Source organism: Theropithecus gelada, chromosome 7a, assembly GCF_003255815.1.
Source record: "Theropithecus gelada isolate Dixy chromosome 7a, Tgel_1.0, whole genome shotgun sequence".
NCBI lineage: Eukaryota > Metazoa > Chordata > Mammalia > Primates > Cercopithecidae > Theropithecus > Theropithecus gelada.
Window position 1 is genome coordinate 37321853 of NC_037674.1, and position 17435 is coordinate 37339287.

General features: G+C 35.2%; 1 protein-coding gene across 2 annotated transcripts in view; it reads right to left on the reverse strand.

The window, feature by feature from the left end:
* The window catches only part of VPS13C (vacuolar protein sorting 13 homolog C), a 194147-nt gene that overhangs the window by 123187 nt on the left and 53525 nt on the right, over nt 1-17435 (reverse strand). For both annotated transcript variants that reach the window (XM_025389713.1, XM_025389712.1), the window contains 8 exons: nt 14149-14278; nt 13459-13553; nt 8003-8145; nt 6960-7152; nt 5455-5569; nt 4671-4807; nt 1999-2122; nt 169-286 (listed from right to left, as the gene is read on the reverse strand). In XM_025389713.1, coding sequence (XP_025245498.1) covers nt 169-286; nt 1999-2122; nt 4671-4807; nt 5455-5569; nt 6960-7152; nt 8003-8145; nt 13459-13553; nt 14149-14278 — 1055 coding nt within the window. The remainder of the gene's footprint in view (nt 1-168; nt 287-1998; nt 2123-4670; nt 4808-5454; nt 5570-6959; nt 7153-8002; nt 8146-13458; nt 13554-14148; nt 14279-17435) is intronic.

Sequence of the window (17435 nt, forward strand, 5' to 3'; positions counted from 1 at the left end):
AATTCAAATATAAATTTTCTTAAAAATACATTTCTGCTGCAAAATGGAATAATCATTATTTTTTTCTGTCTCCCACAGAAATCTATCTTTGCTTCCTTAAATTCTAGCAACTGATGCAAATATATTTCACCTGTTAATTTTCTAATATACAAGAAGCTCATACATTACCTGGCCATTCTTATGTCTTTTTCTACCATAGCTTTGGCCAACTCAACATGAATATCCATGGGTTGCAATATATGCATAGTTGATGGATGCTGAAATCGACACTTTTTCCAGTTTTCCTCTTTAAAAAATAATTTAAGATATTATGGTTTTTACAAACAGCCATGGAACATGGATAAATATTATTTTTAATGAATATTATTTTAAATTGTCAGACATTCTATGGAAAATCACTGTAAATTAATCCAGAGTCAATGATTACCAATTTTTACTTCTTTCAGCATATCAGTTAAATAACCTATGCTTTTTAAATACAGACTGACAAGATCAAAGACTGTGATATAAAATAACTATATTTGGAGAATGTTCACATAACATCTTGCATTTCAAAGTAAACAGGAAAAACAAAGCCCAGGATCTATTACCTTAATTCCAGAATTAATGACCAAGGTTAATAATTACAGTGAAAAAAGGAGGAAAAACAAGAAAAAAGAAAAAAAGAGGTTTATGGGGTTCCTAAGTACAATATTTACACCCAGGTTAGTACACAATTCCAAAGCAAAGATGAGTTTTTGTGAACAAAATTTCATGACCAAAAAAGTATAATAATCACTTTTCTTCAAATAAGAAGGTCCCAAAAACAGATTTTCCAATAACTAATAGAGAACTATGCAGATCTTTATTGATGGCAATGACTGAAAATCTTTTATCACTTATAATTCAATTATTATTTTTTTTTTTTTCAGACAGGGTCTCACTCTGTCACCCAGGCTGGAATGCAGTGGCATGATCTGGGCTCACTGCAAGCTCTGCCTCCCAGGTTCATGCCATTCTCCTGCCTCAGCCTCCCAAATAGCTGGGACTACAGGCGCCAACCACCACGCTGGGATTTCACCGTGTTAGCCAGGATGGTCTCAATCTCCTGACTTCATGATCCGCCCACCTTGGCCTCCCAAAGTGCTGGGATTACAGGCGTGAGCCACCGCGTCCGGCCATAATTCAATTATTCTTAAGTACATACAAAAGAAAAGGCAGTTTTAATGGTCTATGTAAATACTCCACTTCAAGGAATTAACAGGCTCTTAACACATGAAAAGTAAGTAGAGCATTATGTATTTACATTTTAACAAGTCTCAACACTCCTATTAGTGTATAAACTCTGCACATAGAGACTATAACTGTCCTTTCCTCTAATGACCTACCACAAAGTGATACTATGATCAAGGATAATTAATAAAAATGTATTGTTTCTAGAAACTAAATAAGTCTAAAAAAAAATTTACTTAAGCGTAGAAAACACCAAAGCTTTTGGAAAATAATTAAGTTAATTATCTTTAAGATATTAAGACTGTATCTACTACTTTGTAGATATATATTTCTCAGATATCTACAAAAGTAGAAAGCATAATATACTAGTAATACTATTGAAATAAAGACTAGGCTAATATAGTACAAGATTTAATAATGAAGGCAGCAAGGAAAATAATATTGAGTCATCCCAAAAGCAGTAAGACAGAAAAACATGAATCAATTGCAACTTCCATTTTGTGTTCTAAGCAGCTTTATAGTCACATTACAAAAATATAGGCTATGAATAGGCTTAGACTGAAATGGAGCTAGGTATCCTAAGATGACTACCCAAATTTCCATTTCTATTTATAAATGTTGCGGTAATTTACACTAATAGTGTCCTACATGGTTTATTTAAGCGGCCAAAAGAATATGTGTGCAAAATGGTTGTCAGGGTTGATATATAGGCACACATACATACACGGATGCTACACAAACTACCCAACATGATCCCAAGGTCCTAAAAATTGAATAATGGTTTACCTGCTCTTGCAAAAAGTAGTTGTACATTTTTTATTTCAACATCAAACTTATCATAAGCCTTATCCATTATTTCTTCCAGAGATGAATTAGTAGTCTTCTGTAAGCCTTGATCTTTACTGTTGAGCTAAAATGAAAGACAAATCTCTATTTTTTTTTCCAAAACAGAAAAGCACATATATCAACATACTTTAGCTAGGTTTCAATCTTGCATTTAGTCAGTTAAAACCTAACAAAATGAAAATATTGCCCTTAATGAATAAACATTTTAATTTTCAGATAATTATTTGTAAACAAGAATATTTCAGCATACATCTCTATTAAAGTTGAGAAATAGGTGTTCAGCACATTTTCATGTTTGAGCTATCTGCCACAAATAACTTGTCTAGATGTACAACTCCTCCTCTTCCTGGATCTCAGGAATTACTGCCTCTTATAGTCCAGCTCCCCTGACCCCCACCCTACACTCTTCACCATTAAATAGCAGCGTTTTGTTCCTTCTCTGCACTATACCACAGGAATAATTAGACCACTATAACTCAGCTCCAAATTGTACTGCCTTTTCTCCCTTCCCGGTAGAAGCAAGGATCAATTCAGGAGTATACAAGGGATCTTCAAAAAGTCGATGGAAAATGCCCATTATGAAAAAACTATGCATGAATTTCAAAACTGTTTCGTACCAAAAGAAACTTGAACTAACTTTTTATAACATGACTGAACAGGATCTAGCTTGAGTCACTAAGAAGATTAAGACATCAGCTTGAAAAGGACCCCCCCATCATAGCAACATGAATTCTGCTAAAATTGAGGCAAAAAACAAATGTATGCTGAAGCTTAGGTGAAAGAATGGTGAAATCAGTAATGCTTCATGAAAAATGTATGGGAACAGTGCCCCAAAGAAATTAGCAGTTTACAAATAGATAACTAATTTTAAGAAGGGTCAAGACAATTTTGAAGATGAAGCCCACAGTGGCAGACCATGCACATCAATTTGTGAGGAAAAATTTAATCTTGTTCATTCCCTAATTGAAGAGGACTGATGATTAACAGCAGAAACAACAGTCAACACCACAGACATTTCAACTGGTTCAGCTTACACAATTCTGACTGAAAAATTAAAGTTGAGACAACTTTTTAATCAACAGGAGCCAAAACCACTGCGCTCAAATCAGCTACAGACAAGGGTAGAGCTTTTGATGGAAATTTTAAAAACAAGTGTGGGATCAAGATCCAGAAGCATTTCTTCAAAGAATTATAATAAGAAATGAAACATGGTTTGGGCATGGGGGCTCACGTCTGCAACCCCAGCACTTTGGGAGGCCGAGGTGGGCAGATCACTTGAGGTCAGGAGTTCAAGACCAGCCTGGCCAAAATGGTGAAACCCCGTCTCTACTAAAAATACACAAATTGGCCAGGTGTGGTAGCGTATGCCTGTAATCCCAGCTACTTGCAAGGCTGAGGCAAGAGCAACACTTGAACCCAGGAAGCGAAGGTTGCAGTGAGCCAAGATTGCACTACTGCACTCCAGCCTGGGCGACAGTGCAAGACTCTGTCTCAAAAAAAACAAAGAGATGAAACATGGCTTTACCAGTATGATCTCAAGGACAAATCACAATTAAAGCAATGGTTATCATGATGTGAAAGTGGTCCAGTCAAAGCAAAAGTAGAGTAGTCAAGAGCAAAGGTGATGGCAACACTTTTTGGGGATGCTCCAGGCATTTTGCTTGTTGACTTTCTGGAGGGCCAAAGAACGATAGCATCTGCTTATTATGACAGTGTTTTGTCAACCAAAGTTTTGGCGGAAAAACACCCAGGAAAACTTCACCAGAGAGTCCTTCTTCACCACAACAATGCTCCTTCTGCTCATTCCTCTCATCAAATGAGGGCAGTTTTTGTAAGATTTTCTATGAGAAATTATTAGGTGCCCACCTTACAGTCCTAACTTGGCTCCTTCTAACTTTTTTGGTTTCCTTATCTTAAAAAAAAATCTATAAACAGCACCTATTTTTGTTCAGTTAGTAATGTAGAAAAGACTACAATGACATGATTAAATTCCCAGGACCTTCAATCCTTGAGGGATGGACTAAACGGCTGGTATCATCACTTACAAAAGTGTCTTGAACTTGATGGATCTTATGTTGAGAAACAAAGTTTATGTTTTTTATTTTTATCTTTTAATTTCATTTTTCCACAAACTTTTCAAAGTCCCCTCATATATTTGAAATTGTCACCTTTTACTGGAGGCTTGGATTTCTACGAGATTCAAAATCCAAAATCCAAAAGTTATCTTGCTCTACTTAGTTACCGACAGTGGTTTAATAAACATATATTCATATACGTACAATTTCCTATTGTCAAAATATATAGGCAACAAATAACACTGTACAATTAAGCCCTGCTATGAAAACAGAAATGCTTCTTTCTAATTAGGAAAAGACAGAGGTAATCCAGTCCTTACTGTCAAATCACCTACCATTACAGAAAATTTGGAGGTTTTTTGTTTTAATAGTCATAAAACATATATAAAATACTCCAAGCTAGGCTTGAAAAACAGGTTAAAAAAATAAGTCTACATTTAGTTTAGTGAACTCTGAAGAAAAAAACAGCAAACTATTGGAGAGTTAGCTAGCAAACAGGTCAAAGATGGGCAGACAAAAAAATGCATATATACCTACCTGAAATGTACCAAAATCTAAAATCAGAAGATCTGACTTTTCATGGTGGAAACCTGTCTGTGGAACTACTAGATAAGAAGGCTTCAGATTTATCCTTAAATCAAGGACTTTTCGAGTTTCAATAATATGTGTAAGTCCTAAAGAAGGTAAGAAATAATGACATTAAATGGTCAAGTTGAAATATGTAATCATATTATTAACAACTAGAAAAAGAATTTTACTTGAAAAGTATTACAAAGGAGTATTAGCTTTTCTCACAAATCAGATTCTCAATTCAGCATGTAAGGTGAAGACTGCATATAGCCAATAGGAAACAATTTATTATAGCACAGTATAGTAAACCCAACATAGCTAGTATTTTATGTAGGGATAGCAGAATTTATTATTTCCTTGGTTAAGGAACTGGATAAAATAGTTGGCTTGAGTTTAGAGGCCATGTTATACAAAAGTAAGTATCTTTCAAACTATATTCACACACAGTGTGATGAACAGTTTCTTAAGAACTGAGATGGAGGATGGTTTTCCACCTCAAGCTCATTCTGAAGCACGACTTCTTGACTGTAATGGCAGGAAGAATCGTCTGTACCCCATATTATGCTCTTTCTCACCTAGTCTAACAGGTATATTTGACTTTGAGTAAGCCATGTCCACTCTATACTGTAATACAGTCTGAGTTTAAAATAAAGAAAAAAAGCACATAATATTTTGAACACAATGTTTACATTAAAGTAGACAAAACTTTTAAAACTTAGCTGATGCTTATCTAGACACTCAAATTCTTTACCTGTAGCTGTTCTCTCCTTAATTTCTTCCAGCTTCATCAATGTTGCTGATGTTATTTGCTCAAGATCCAAACCCTTATTTGATTGAAAGAATTCAACCACTGCATTGACAGTTTTCTATAACAAAAAATTTTTAATATAATCAAGTTACACATAGTTCTTTCCATGTTGTAAACTTTAATGTTTCACCTCAATTCTAAACAGCTGTAGTTTCGAACTGTGGAACTCCAAAGATATTCTGTCCAACTACATCTCCCCTTGGAGTAAAAGAGAACGTGGAGAAAGGAAGAGCCTAAGCAAGCTTACTGGAGAGGCAACAAATGTGCATATATCATTAAGGTATAAAGTATGTTCTATAGTGTCATATGGATGTAGCAGCAGACATTACTTTTAGTTTTAGCCTCCAATTAGTCAGAAGGTGAAACTCTACTTCTCTATACTGTAATTAGATTCCCTTGCACTCTGAAGTTTAGAAAATTAAGAGGAAGAATGCCATTTAGCTCTTACCTACAAGCCAAATTTAAACTTTTAAAAAATCAGAGATTTTCCAAGATGAAAACAGTTCTGGAGACTGGTTGTTTAACAATGTGAATGTACTTAACACTACTGAACTGTAAACTTAAAAACAGTTAAGATGTTAAATTGAGTTATGTGTATTTTACCACAATTAAAATTTTTTAATTATAAAATATAATGAGTTCTGCAGTCTTTATATACTGCCACCCCTCCACCAACACACACACACACACACACACACACACACACACAGTGAATTTAGCTTTCAATCATAAAGTAAAATTACATCAGGGATCTCAACAAGGTGGGGCGAAACTACAAGTGATGCAATGAGTAGTGAACCGTATCCATATTGCTCACTAACTTGAGATGGTGGGTAAGAGAGCCTGAAAAAGGTAAAGCCATAGATACAGAACTTGAGCCAGCATCTCCAATAACATCTAAACACCAATGCTTTTTTCCATGTTAACAATATTTAAAATTCTTTTAATCACTGCTAAAGCTCTTTGAATTTGTTCCAAACATCGAAAGAAAAGAGAAAATATACAAAAAAGAACTGGAGTAGGAAGTCAACATATAAAAATTTGGGAGTAGTTGGCAAATAAACAAGAATTTTTTAAAGTATATTAGATTTTTTAAAATTTAACATAAGCATAGATAAGTAAACCTTGCAGTAGGGAAAAATGTATTGCATATGAAAAAATCAAAATTAGCTCCTAAACATGTACTGCTTTTGAAACAAGAAAAACCTATTAGGAAACTTAACTATTAAGTAAATAAATGTTAAATATGAAAGAGGAGAAATAAGAAAATGTCTAGCATCCATATGCTCACCATAAAGGAAAAATTCTTCTTTTACAAATTTATTCACTTTAAATTAGAAAATTCAATATAAAATTGTCCACTCAAATAGGATGCTTACATTTTATTTTTGAATATGTCAGAAGTATAAGATGGCTTAAACAAAGAGTTACTTTCTCCTTGCACTTACAGCATCATAGATGACCTCCACAGGCTGAGACTGAACAATCAGAGTCTGGTCAGCAGGACTATCCTCTGGATTGGTTTCAAATTTAATTTTAAGCAAGGATGATGTAGTGTCACCAATTGAAGCCACAAGTGATGGTACAATATCCTGCTGTCTCAAACCTGTTATATACCAGTGTTCTAATTTTGCTTCTACCCTATAATCCAATGAAGAACAAGGAAAGATACAGATAAGGTCTTTTATAATCTAATGGGCTAAAATACAAATTTCCCTTTAAACACTTCTTTGAGAACCAGGACCATCCATGCACCTTATCTAAAGCTGAAGCTCAACCTTCTTATCCAGACATTCAATTGCTCACACACAATCTGGTTTGCTGCTCTTATTGTTTTAATTAACTCCTTTCATCTACATGAAAAACTCACTTTAGCCAACTTTAGAATACTGTAAAAGTTCTGATCACTGTTGTATGAATAAAAGATCACATGACATTGATGAACTCCTCTCCCTACTTCTATGCCACCCTTAATACCCTCTTACTCCATTCCAGCTTCTCCTAGTCATTTCCATTCGGCTAACCTAGACCTTCTCCTAGCTCAGTTATTCTCTTCCACAACTAAGCTTGTGTAGCATTAACTATGAGGCATTTAATTTTACAATATCTTCTCACCCTAGAGCTGTCTAATGTCATATAGTTCTCGAATTATTAACTTCTTGCATATCTTTTATCAGCTATAGCATACATTTCTTGAAAACAAAAACTTATTGTACTTGTCCATAGCTTTCACAGTATTGAGCCTATAAATTAAATACTATCCAATAAATATGCACAAACGAAAGGAAGGAGGGCAGAACAAATGATGAAATACCCATACAGCGCCATAACAAAACAAAAGCAAATATAAAAAGACTATCTTGACATATACATGCAACAGAAATTAAAGAAGAGCTGGCATTAATCATTTTTAATCCTGAATAACACACCACATTTTTTGCCTAAAACTATAACTAAAAATAAAAATTGAAATAAATTTTTAAAAACTTACTTAAGTGCTTGTGCTCCTGGTCGCTGAAATACTTGAGTGCCCAGCCCAATTATCTGAATTTTTAGTATTTCTGGAATATTCTTATTTTCTCTTATCGTAACAGAGGTGCTTACTAACTTCAGGGTCATTATATGGGCAACATACTATACAGAAAGAATAAAATTAAAATTGTTAAAGTTTAAATAACTATTACTTTCTTTAATAATTTCTTATTTAAATTTGTTGAATTATAAAGCAACCTAACAAATAGAGCACGGTAGGTTCTGGCATCCATATGCTCATCATAAAGGAAAAATTCTTCTTTTACAAATGTATTCCCTATAAATTAGAAAATTCAATATAAAATTGTCCACTCAAATAGGATGCTTACAAAAGATCTAGAAATTCATTTCTCTGAAGTTTTATTTTATTTTTGAGACATAGTCTTGCTCTGTTGCCCGGGCTGGAGTGCAGTGGCTCAATCACAGCTCACTGCAACCTCCACTTCCCAGGTTCAAGAGATTCTCCTGACTCAGCCTCCCAAGTAGTTAGGATCACAGGTGCCCATCACCATGCCAAGCTAAGTTTTGTGTTTTTAGTAGAGACGGGGTTTCACCATGTTGGCCAGGCTGGTCTCGAACTCCTGACCTCAGGTGATCTGCCCACCCCGGCCTCCCAGAGTGCTAGGAATACAGGCAAAAGCCACCGTACCCAGCCTTCTCTTAGTTTTATAGGTTATAACAATGAAACAATTACAAACCATTTTGTGGCATATTCAATTCAGTAGCTTTTTCTGAAAAAAACTAAGTATTTCAGAATAATCCTGTGGCTGAAGGAAAAACATCTGCTTGATTGCTGTGCAGAGTTAGTAAGACACTGAGAAAATAAATCCTGACCCCAAAATTACTGAGTCAAGATTGAAGGTAAAACAGAGAACCAGGGAGATGATCCTGGAATCTGAGGATCTGCTTCTCCTAGAGGTATTCGGAAATTTCAGAGGGGACAGCCTAGGGGCTGTGAAGCTAGGCTAGCAGGGTCAAAATTGGAAACCAGGTCCCATCAAAAGGTAAAAGCACTGATAAAACACATTTTATTTTGCCTGGGACCCTAAAGGGTTATATCATAAGAGTAAAAGTGAACTGGAAGCAGGCAAACTCCCATGATCTGGCAGCACAGCACCAAATCATCTCAATACCTACAGTAACAATGATTGGTGCACGTACACACATACACACTCTCACACACACACACACGCACACACACACACAGGCTCACTAGATTCATGACCAATTGGAACAAAAACCAGCAGAAACAACAGAAAATAGATTCACAGGAGCTCTAGACATCAAGAGTCTAATTTTAGACTTACTCAGACTACTAGATTTATTAGGGTCAAAGACATAAAAGATAAAACAGCATGTTAGCAAGAACTTGGAAGCTATAAAAAAAGAACCAAATAGAAATTCAAGAACTGAAATAGACAGAAACCAATTAAGAATTCAATAAATGGGCCGGGCGCGGTGGCTCAAGCCTGTAATCCCAGCACTTTGGGAGGCCGAGACGGGCGGATCACGAGGTCAGGAGATCGAGACCATCCTGGCTAACACGGTGAAACCCCGTCTCTACTAAAAAGTACAAAAAAAAAAAAAAAAAACTAGCCGGGCGAGGTGGCCAGCGCCTGTAGTCCCAGCTACTCGGGAGGCTGAGCCAGGAGAATGGCGTAAACCCGGGAGGCGGAGCTTGCAGTGAGCAGAGATCCGGCCACCGCACTCCAGCCTGGGTGACAGAGCGAGACTCCGTCTCAAAAAAAAAAAAAAAAAAGAATTCAATAAATGAGTTTAATAGTAACATACAAAGAGCTGAAGAGAGAATTAGAGGAAACTAGCCAAAGAATAAACAGATAAAGAACTTGGAAATACCTCAGAGAAAATAAGACACACATGATATTATGAAAAGAGCCTACTATGTACATTAGAAATCCCAAAGGATGAAGTATAAAAGAATGATGGGAAATAAAACTGGGAAGTGAGGATTTTTTTCCCATATTGATGAAACCTCAAGATGTCCAAACAGGAAGAAGTCCAAACAGTATAAACAAAAATGAATACATACATACAGCTGAATACACAAAAGAAAATGCAGGCCTAACAACAATGAAATTATATCTTCAAAACTCAGAAAATCATTAACAACCTAGAATTCTATACACAGAAGTATCCTTCAAGAAATAAGAAAAAAATAGACATTTTCAGAAAAACAAAAAAAAAAATTTAAAAACTTGTCACCAGCAGAACTACATTTAACAAAATAATATAATCGGCCCTGTTCAAGTAGAAGGAAAATTACTGACAGATGGTCAGAGACACAAAAAGGAATTATGTGACTGGAATATTCAATATTGCTTAAATTACAACTGTCCCCATAATAATTTACAGATTCAATGTAATCTCTAACAAAAGCAGCATGTACTTTTGAAAACACTGATAAGATTATTCTAAAAGGTACATATAAGTGGAAAAGGCCTAAAAGGCCTAAAATAGCCAAAACACTCTTTTTAAAAAAAAAAAAAAAAAAAAGAGGCTAGGCATGGTGGCTCACACCTGTAATCCCAACACTCTGGTAGGCTGAGGCGGGCAGATCACGAGGTCAGGAGTTCGAGACCACCTTGGCTAACACAGTGAAACCCCATCTCTACTAAAAATACAAAAAATGAGCTGGGCGTGGTGGCAGGAGCCTGTAGTCCCAGCTACATGGGAGGCTGAGGCAGGAGAATGGCATGAACCCAGGAGGCAGAGCTTACAGTGAGCTGAGATTGCACCACTGCACTCCAGCCTGGGTGACAGAGCGAGACTCTGTCTCAAAAAAAAAAGAAAAACAAGTCAGAGGTCTTACTTTAAGACTTATAAAACTATAATAATAAGTACATTAGTCCATTCTCATGCTGCTAATAAAGACATACCTGAGACTAGATAATTTATCAAAGAAAGAGGTTTAATGGACTCACAGTTCCACATGGCTGGGGAGGCCTCACAATCATGGCAGAAGGCAAGGGAAGAGCAAAGACAACGTCTTACATAGCAGGCAAGAGAGCTTGTGCAGGGGAACTCCCATGTATAAAACCATCAGATCTCACGAGACTTACTCAATACCACGAAAACAGTATGGGAGATACGCTCCCAATCATTCGATTTTCTCCACTTGGACCCGCCCTTGGCACGTGGGGATTATTACAATTCAAGGTGAGAGCTGGGTGGGGACACAGCCAAACCATAGCATCAAGATTGGGGCCATAAGTGTAAAAATAGACAAAGAGTTCAATGAGAGTCTAAAACTATATCCACACATATAAAGTCAATTTATTTTCAACCAAAGGGACAACTCAATTCAATAAGAAAAAAAATGAAGTCTTTTTAAAATACCACTCAAACAACTGGATAAACATAGGGAAAAAATAAACCTCAACCCACATGCCACTCCAAATACAAAAATTATTTTAAGATGAATACTAAACTAAAGATAAAACCCAGAACCCCATAAGTTTCTAGAAAGAACACATAGGAGAGTATCTTTGTGACTCTGAGGTAGGCAAAGGTTTCTTGAACAGATCTAACGTTAGCAGTAACCATAAGAAAAAACACTTCATCAGTAGAAAATTAAAATTGTTTCTCATAAATAACTACCATTAAGAAAATCAAGAGGCAAGCCACAAATTGAAAAATTTATACATGCACCTATAGCAAAATGTACATATCTATATCTATACACAAACACAACAAAAGTCTTGTATGCAAATATAAAAATAACTTCCACAAACAACAATAAAAGGACAAACAACCCAATTTTAAAACGACCAAAAATCACACATGAACAAATAGAGATGGCCAATAAGACATGAAAAGACAGTCAACATCTGTATTAGTCTGTTTTCACACTGCTATAAAGAACTGCCCTAGACTGGGTAATTTGTAAAGAAAAGAGGTTTAACTGACTATCTTTCAGCATGGCTGGGAGGCCTCAGGAAACAAAATCATGGCAGAAGGCCATGGGGAAGCAAGGTACCTTCTTCACAAGGTGGCGGGAAGGAACAGTGTTGAGTGAAGGGGGAAGAGGCCCTTATAAAATCATCAGATGTCATGAGAATTAACTCACTATCACAACAGTGTGGTGGAAACCACCCCCATTACTCAATTATTACTACCTGGTCTCTCCCTTGATGGGGGTGAGGGGTGGATTATGGGGATTACAATTCAAGATGAGATCTGGGTGAGGACACAAAAGCCTAACCATAACAACATCATTAGTCATTAGGAAAACGCAAATTAAAACTATAGTCGAGGAACATATCAAATCCGCTTAAATGGCTAAAATTAAAAAGCCTGACAATATCAAATGTGGCAAGAATATGTAGCATCTGGAACTAGTGGTAGGAATATAAAATATTACAACTTTCCGAGAAGTGTTTGCCAGTTTTTAGAAAAGTTATACATATTTACCCTATGACCCAGCAACTCTACTCCCAGATATTTAACTCAAGAGAAATAAAAACATATCTCCACCAAAGACTTGTACAAGTATGTTCATAGCAGTGTTATCTGCAATAGCCAAAACCCGAAACCACAAACATATATATCTACAGGAAATAGATAAGAAATTATGGTATATTCATACAATGAAAACAAAATAACAGTGTTGGTAGTAAAAAACAAAAAGAAATAAAAGATACAATTACTATAAAAATCAGGATAATGGTTACCTTTGGAGAAGCAATGATGGAGGACATAGGAGCTTCTAAGGTGACAGCAATATTCTAAATCTTGACCTTCATAATAATTAAACACTCTTCCCTTTTTAGTCAATGAAATAGGCAGTACATTTTGGTTTTGCTTTCTCTTTTATATATGTTATGCTTCACAATTTGAAAAAAATTTCTTAGGATAAAATTTTTTTAAGATTCTATTTAGCACTATAATAAGTACTTTTGTCAGGTTATTCTTGCGTTCACTAAAACTACTTAAATCTAAAGTTGGAGGCTTGGCGCAGTGGCTTACGCCTGTAATCCCAGCACTTTGGGAGGCTGAGGATGGCAGATCATCTGAGGTTAGGAATTCGAGACCAGCCTGGTCAACATGGCGAAATCCCGTGTCTACTAAAATTACAAAGATTAGCCAGGTGGGGTGGTGGGTGCCTGTAATCCCAGCTACTCGGGAGGCTGAGGCAGGAGAATCGCTTGAAATCAGGAGGCAGAGCCAAGATCACACCACTGCACTCCAGCCTGGGCGACAGAGCAAGACTCCATCTCAAAAAAATAAAAATAAAATAAAGTTGGAGAGAGAACCTGACTGAAAGCATTTAATCATTAAGTAGCAGAGTGGAATTTAAAATATTTTTATTACTTAAAAAAAATCAGTAACTCTAACCCAATTCAATCTAATATAGTATAATGAGACAAAATTCCTTTAAACCACTTAAATAATTACCTGCTTAGGTAAAGTTAGGTTGTGAGTACTCTCACTATAACCAATGGCAGTGAAGAGTTTATCCTTTTCCTCTGGAGTCATAAGGTCATCAATAGCTATGAAAAAACAACATTTTAAGAAATTAATTCCTTCCATTTTACAGATATAACTAAAAAGACTAACCAAACTAACAAGTATCCTAAAATCAACAGACACAAATGCTAAAGCAAAATTAGCCAGGTAATATCCGCTAATATACTACAACTTTGACAGAACATATTCTATTTGCTTGCTAAGGTCAAGAAAAGGCAAAGAGACACCATTAAGGAAATTCAGTTCTAATATAAGGATTTCAGAATTTCCTAATTATTTTAAAACTTAAGCGAAACTTGTAATTAAATATCTATGTAAAAGGTAACAAAAAATGCTAAATGTTGAGACCTCTAAATTTAAACATTTTAAATTTGACATAAATATTATTTCACAAAAAATCAAAGTTTTATTTTAGTCTAAGTTTTATTTTAGATAAACATAGGAATATTCCAGCTTGATGTGTCTGCTTATATATTTGCTATACTGAGCTAATTTATTTCAAATGTATTTCAAAATAAAATTCAACAGGAAGATATAATTTACATAGTGGTTTTTTGTTTTTTGTTTTTTTGTTTTTCACTTAACACTGTACAATAAGTTATCTGACTTGGAACTTACTTTCAGGAATCAATGATTCTTCGTCCTTTTTCTTAGACTCTTTCTTACCCCAAAACCCACTAAACCAGCCTCCACGTTTCTCGCCTGTGTCAGCAGACTTTTTCCTTAATTTTTGCCCAGACCGAATCACCTAAAAAATAAAAATTAAAAAATTTACTTGAAGAATGTTGCCCTCTTCATTTTCAGGTATAGCCTGGAAAAAAATAATGGTTCATGTTTTTCTTTAACGCTATGTAAGATTGAACCAGTCAAGATCTTAAATGACGCTCACAACATAATTTAGTTAAATGTAGTCCCCCGTTAGTTTATTAATACTTCTCACACCAACTGATAGCATTCTGACGAGGCTGCATGTTATGAGCTATATAGTTAAGGTTCCAACTAAAATATTTCTAAACAACGTTACTTCCAAATTTTTAAGTTAAGGAGCCACTACAACTGCATGTTTATAAAATGAAAAGTTCCTTGAAAGGGAACACACGCAAAAAAAGTATTAATTTGAAACAATTATATTTCAGAATTCATATATATTGCTGGCTTGCTAACTAAGACAATGGCAGAAGGAGGGATATAAATTAAAATAGTCCTTGAATCTCATTTCACCCTCTTTTTTCAACAAATCCTGACTAGATTTTCTATCGTTCCTTCTCTTTCCCACTTTTCAGAGAAATATAGATGAATAACCAAAGGCAGAAAACAGGGATAAAGAAAATAAAGGGGATAAGTAATTTAGATTCTATGTTCTCATTCCCTGAATAAGTAAATTTCAGTAATTCTTCCACTTAAAGTATTTTAAAATAGTAGTCAATGGATAACATATTGTAAGCCTCTGTGTGTAATAAAAAGTGGAATAATACAAAAGAGATGATGAAAGTAAAGAGTTGAATTCTATAGTAAAGAGAATAGGTTTGATTGGTGAATGTAAACACTAAGGATGGGCAAAATGGTAAACTTTTGTCACAAGCTATGAATGAGTGTGTACATTTTCAAGCCCTGTTTGAAACTGCAAGATGAAAATGACAAATCAGCTACTGTGGATACCACAGCTCAGTGGTATTTAATCCTTGCTGCACAAAAGAATCATCTAGAAGCTTTATGAGAAAAAATGCCAAAACCAAAGCCCCACCACACAACAATTAAATCAAATCTTGAGAGAGTGGGTTCTAGGTAGGCACTGTTTTTTGTTTTTTGTTTTTTTTTAATTCCCCTGGTGATTCTAACATGCAGCCAAGGTTCAGAACCACTGAGATGACAACAAACTAATTTCCTTCAACAGCAGAGATCATGATACAGAAAATTAACTGCTTCAACAGTTTCACAAGTAGATGAAACTGAGCTATTTTGGAAATGACACCCAATTAAATGTATATCATCTGTTTCCACTTTTAAGAATCTTCTATGAATTCTTTTAGGGAAAATGCAACCAGAGACTTCAAATTTAAACCTCTCTTAGATACTGAGACTTAATAAATAGATGAATTTATAAATAGTTTTTATAAATCTAAATGCAGAAAAAGCTATAAAGCATTTGGATATTTTGTTAACATCTCTTTTAACCAAACTGATAGTTTTAAGTTTTAAAACGGCAGGCACTAAATTGTATTTTTTCATTGTTACCATCTTCTTAGTTACCATAAAAATTATTCTTTATAAAAATAGATAATACATTTTTTTACACTTTGGGGGAAAGAAACCTTTTTATTCTGGAAAAAATTAATTAACCGAAATTAACCTTTTTAAAATATCCTGATAAGAGACATCAAGATAATATGGCGACAAATCCCAACATTCAACTTCCTCACAAATCTCTAAATATCTAATAACCTTTAAAAGAAAGATAAAGCCATTATTAGCATTAGCATTGAAACCTGAAAGGTGTGATCAGCACGCTACAAATTTCAAGGAATTTCAAAATAAACTGAAAATATTAGACATAATAAAGAGAAAAAGAGATGAATTAGTAGGAAAGCACACAATCAAAAATACTAATTTCAAACAATAAGAAAGGCTATAAAGAAAAAGAAGTAACAAAGAACAGTGAAGAAAAGTTTTCCTATGTTTGTCAATCCCCACTTAAAAATAAGTAAGAATTAACATTTAAAAATATGAAAGCTGTCACAGAACTATACACACACATCATACCAATGTCAAATTCTTGGTTTTGGTATTGTTCTATAATTACGTAGATGTAACTATTGGGAGAAACCGGGTGAAGGGTACACAGGACCTCTGTGAACTATCTTTGCAACTTATTATAAACCTATAGTTATTTCAAAACATATATACATATATGGGAGACCAAAAACAAATAAAAATATATAAATGAGACCTAATATGAAGACGGATGCAGAGCCCTTTCCCTTTTCCTCAATTACCCCTTGTTGCCTTCACTTCCTTCTCTGTCCAACTAAGTGCCCATGGTAAATAACTTCGGCCAATCCTCTGCCTGCATTTTAAACTCTGGCCCTACATACTTTCCATTACAATGAAAAAAATCAATGTTAGATGGATCTAATTATATTCTCTTCTACATCCATCATTCTTTGTCTATTGCATCTCATAATTAGTACTCTTTCTTCACTTTTTAAGCAACTGTAGCTGATATTAAGAATACACATTTAAGCTAAAGCAACTTAAGTCGTGGAGGATTAAAATTAAATTGATTCATTCCTCTCTTTCATAGGAACAATCCCCAGCAACAGCAAATGCCTTTCAAAATAGTCATACTTTCTGACCTAACAACTTGTACCTTGGGGAATTTGCCTGTGAGAAAATAAGGGATGTTTGAAAAAACGTAGAGATAAGGCTATTCATTGTAGAGTCACTTACAATTAAATATAACCAGTGAGAAATAGTGAAGCAAATTCTGGTATATGCACAGAGTGGAATACTATTCAGCCTTTTTTTTTTTTTTTTTTTTGAGATGGAGTCTCACTCTGTCGCCCAGGCTGGAGTGCAATGGCGTGGTCTCCGCTCACAGCAACCTCCGCCTCCTGGGTTCAAGCGATTCTCCTGCCTCAGCCTCCCGAGTAGCTGAGATTACAGGTGTGTGCCACCACACCTGGCTAATTTTTGTATTTTTAGTAGAGACGGGGTTTCACTATGTTGGCCGGGCTGGTCTCAAACTCCTCACCTCGTGATCTACCCATCTCAGCCTCCCAAAGTGCTGGGATTACAGGCTTGAGCCACCATACCCAGCCTCTATTCAGCTATCTTAAATGATGTCAGAAAAATGGTTCTGCTGGCACTGAAAATGGGCACTATAATTTTGTTAAAGAAAGAAAAGC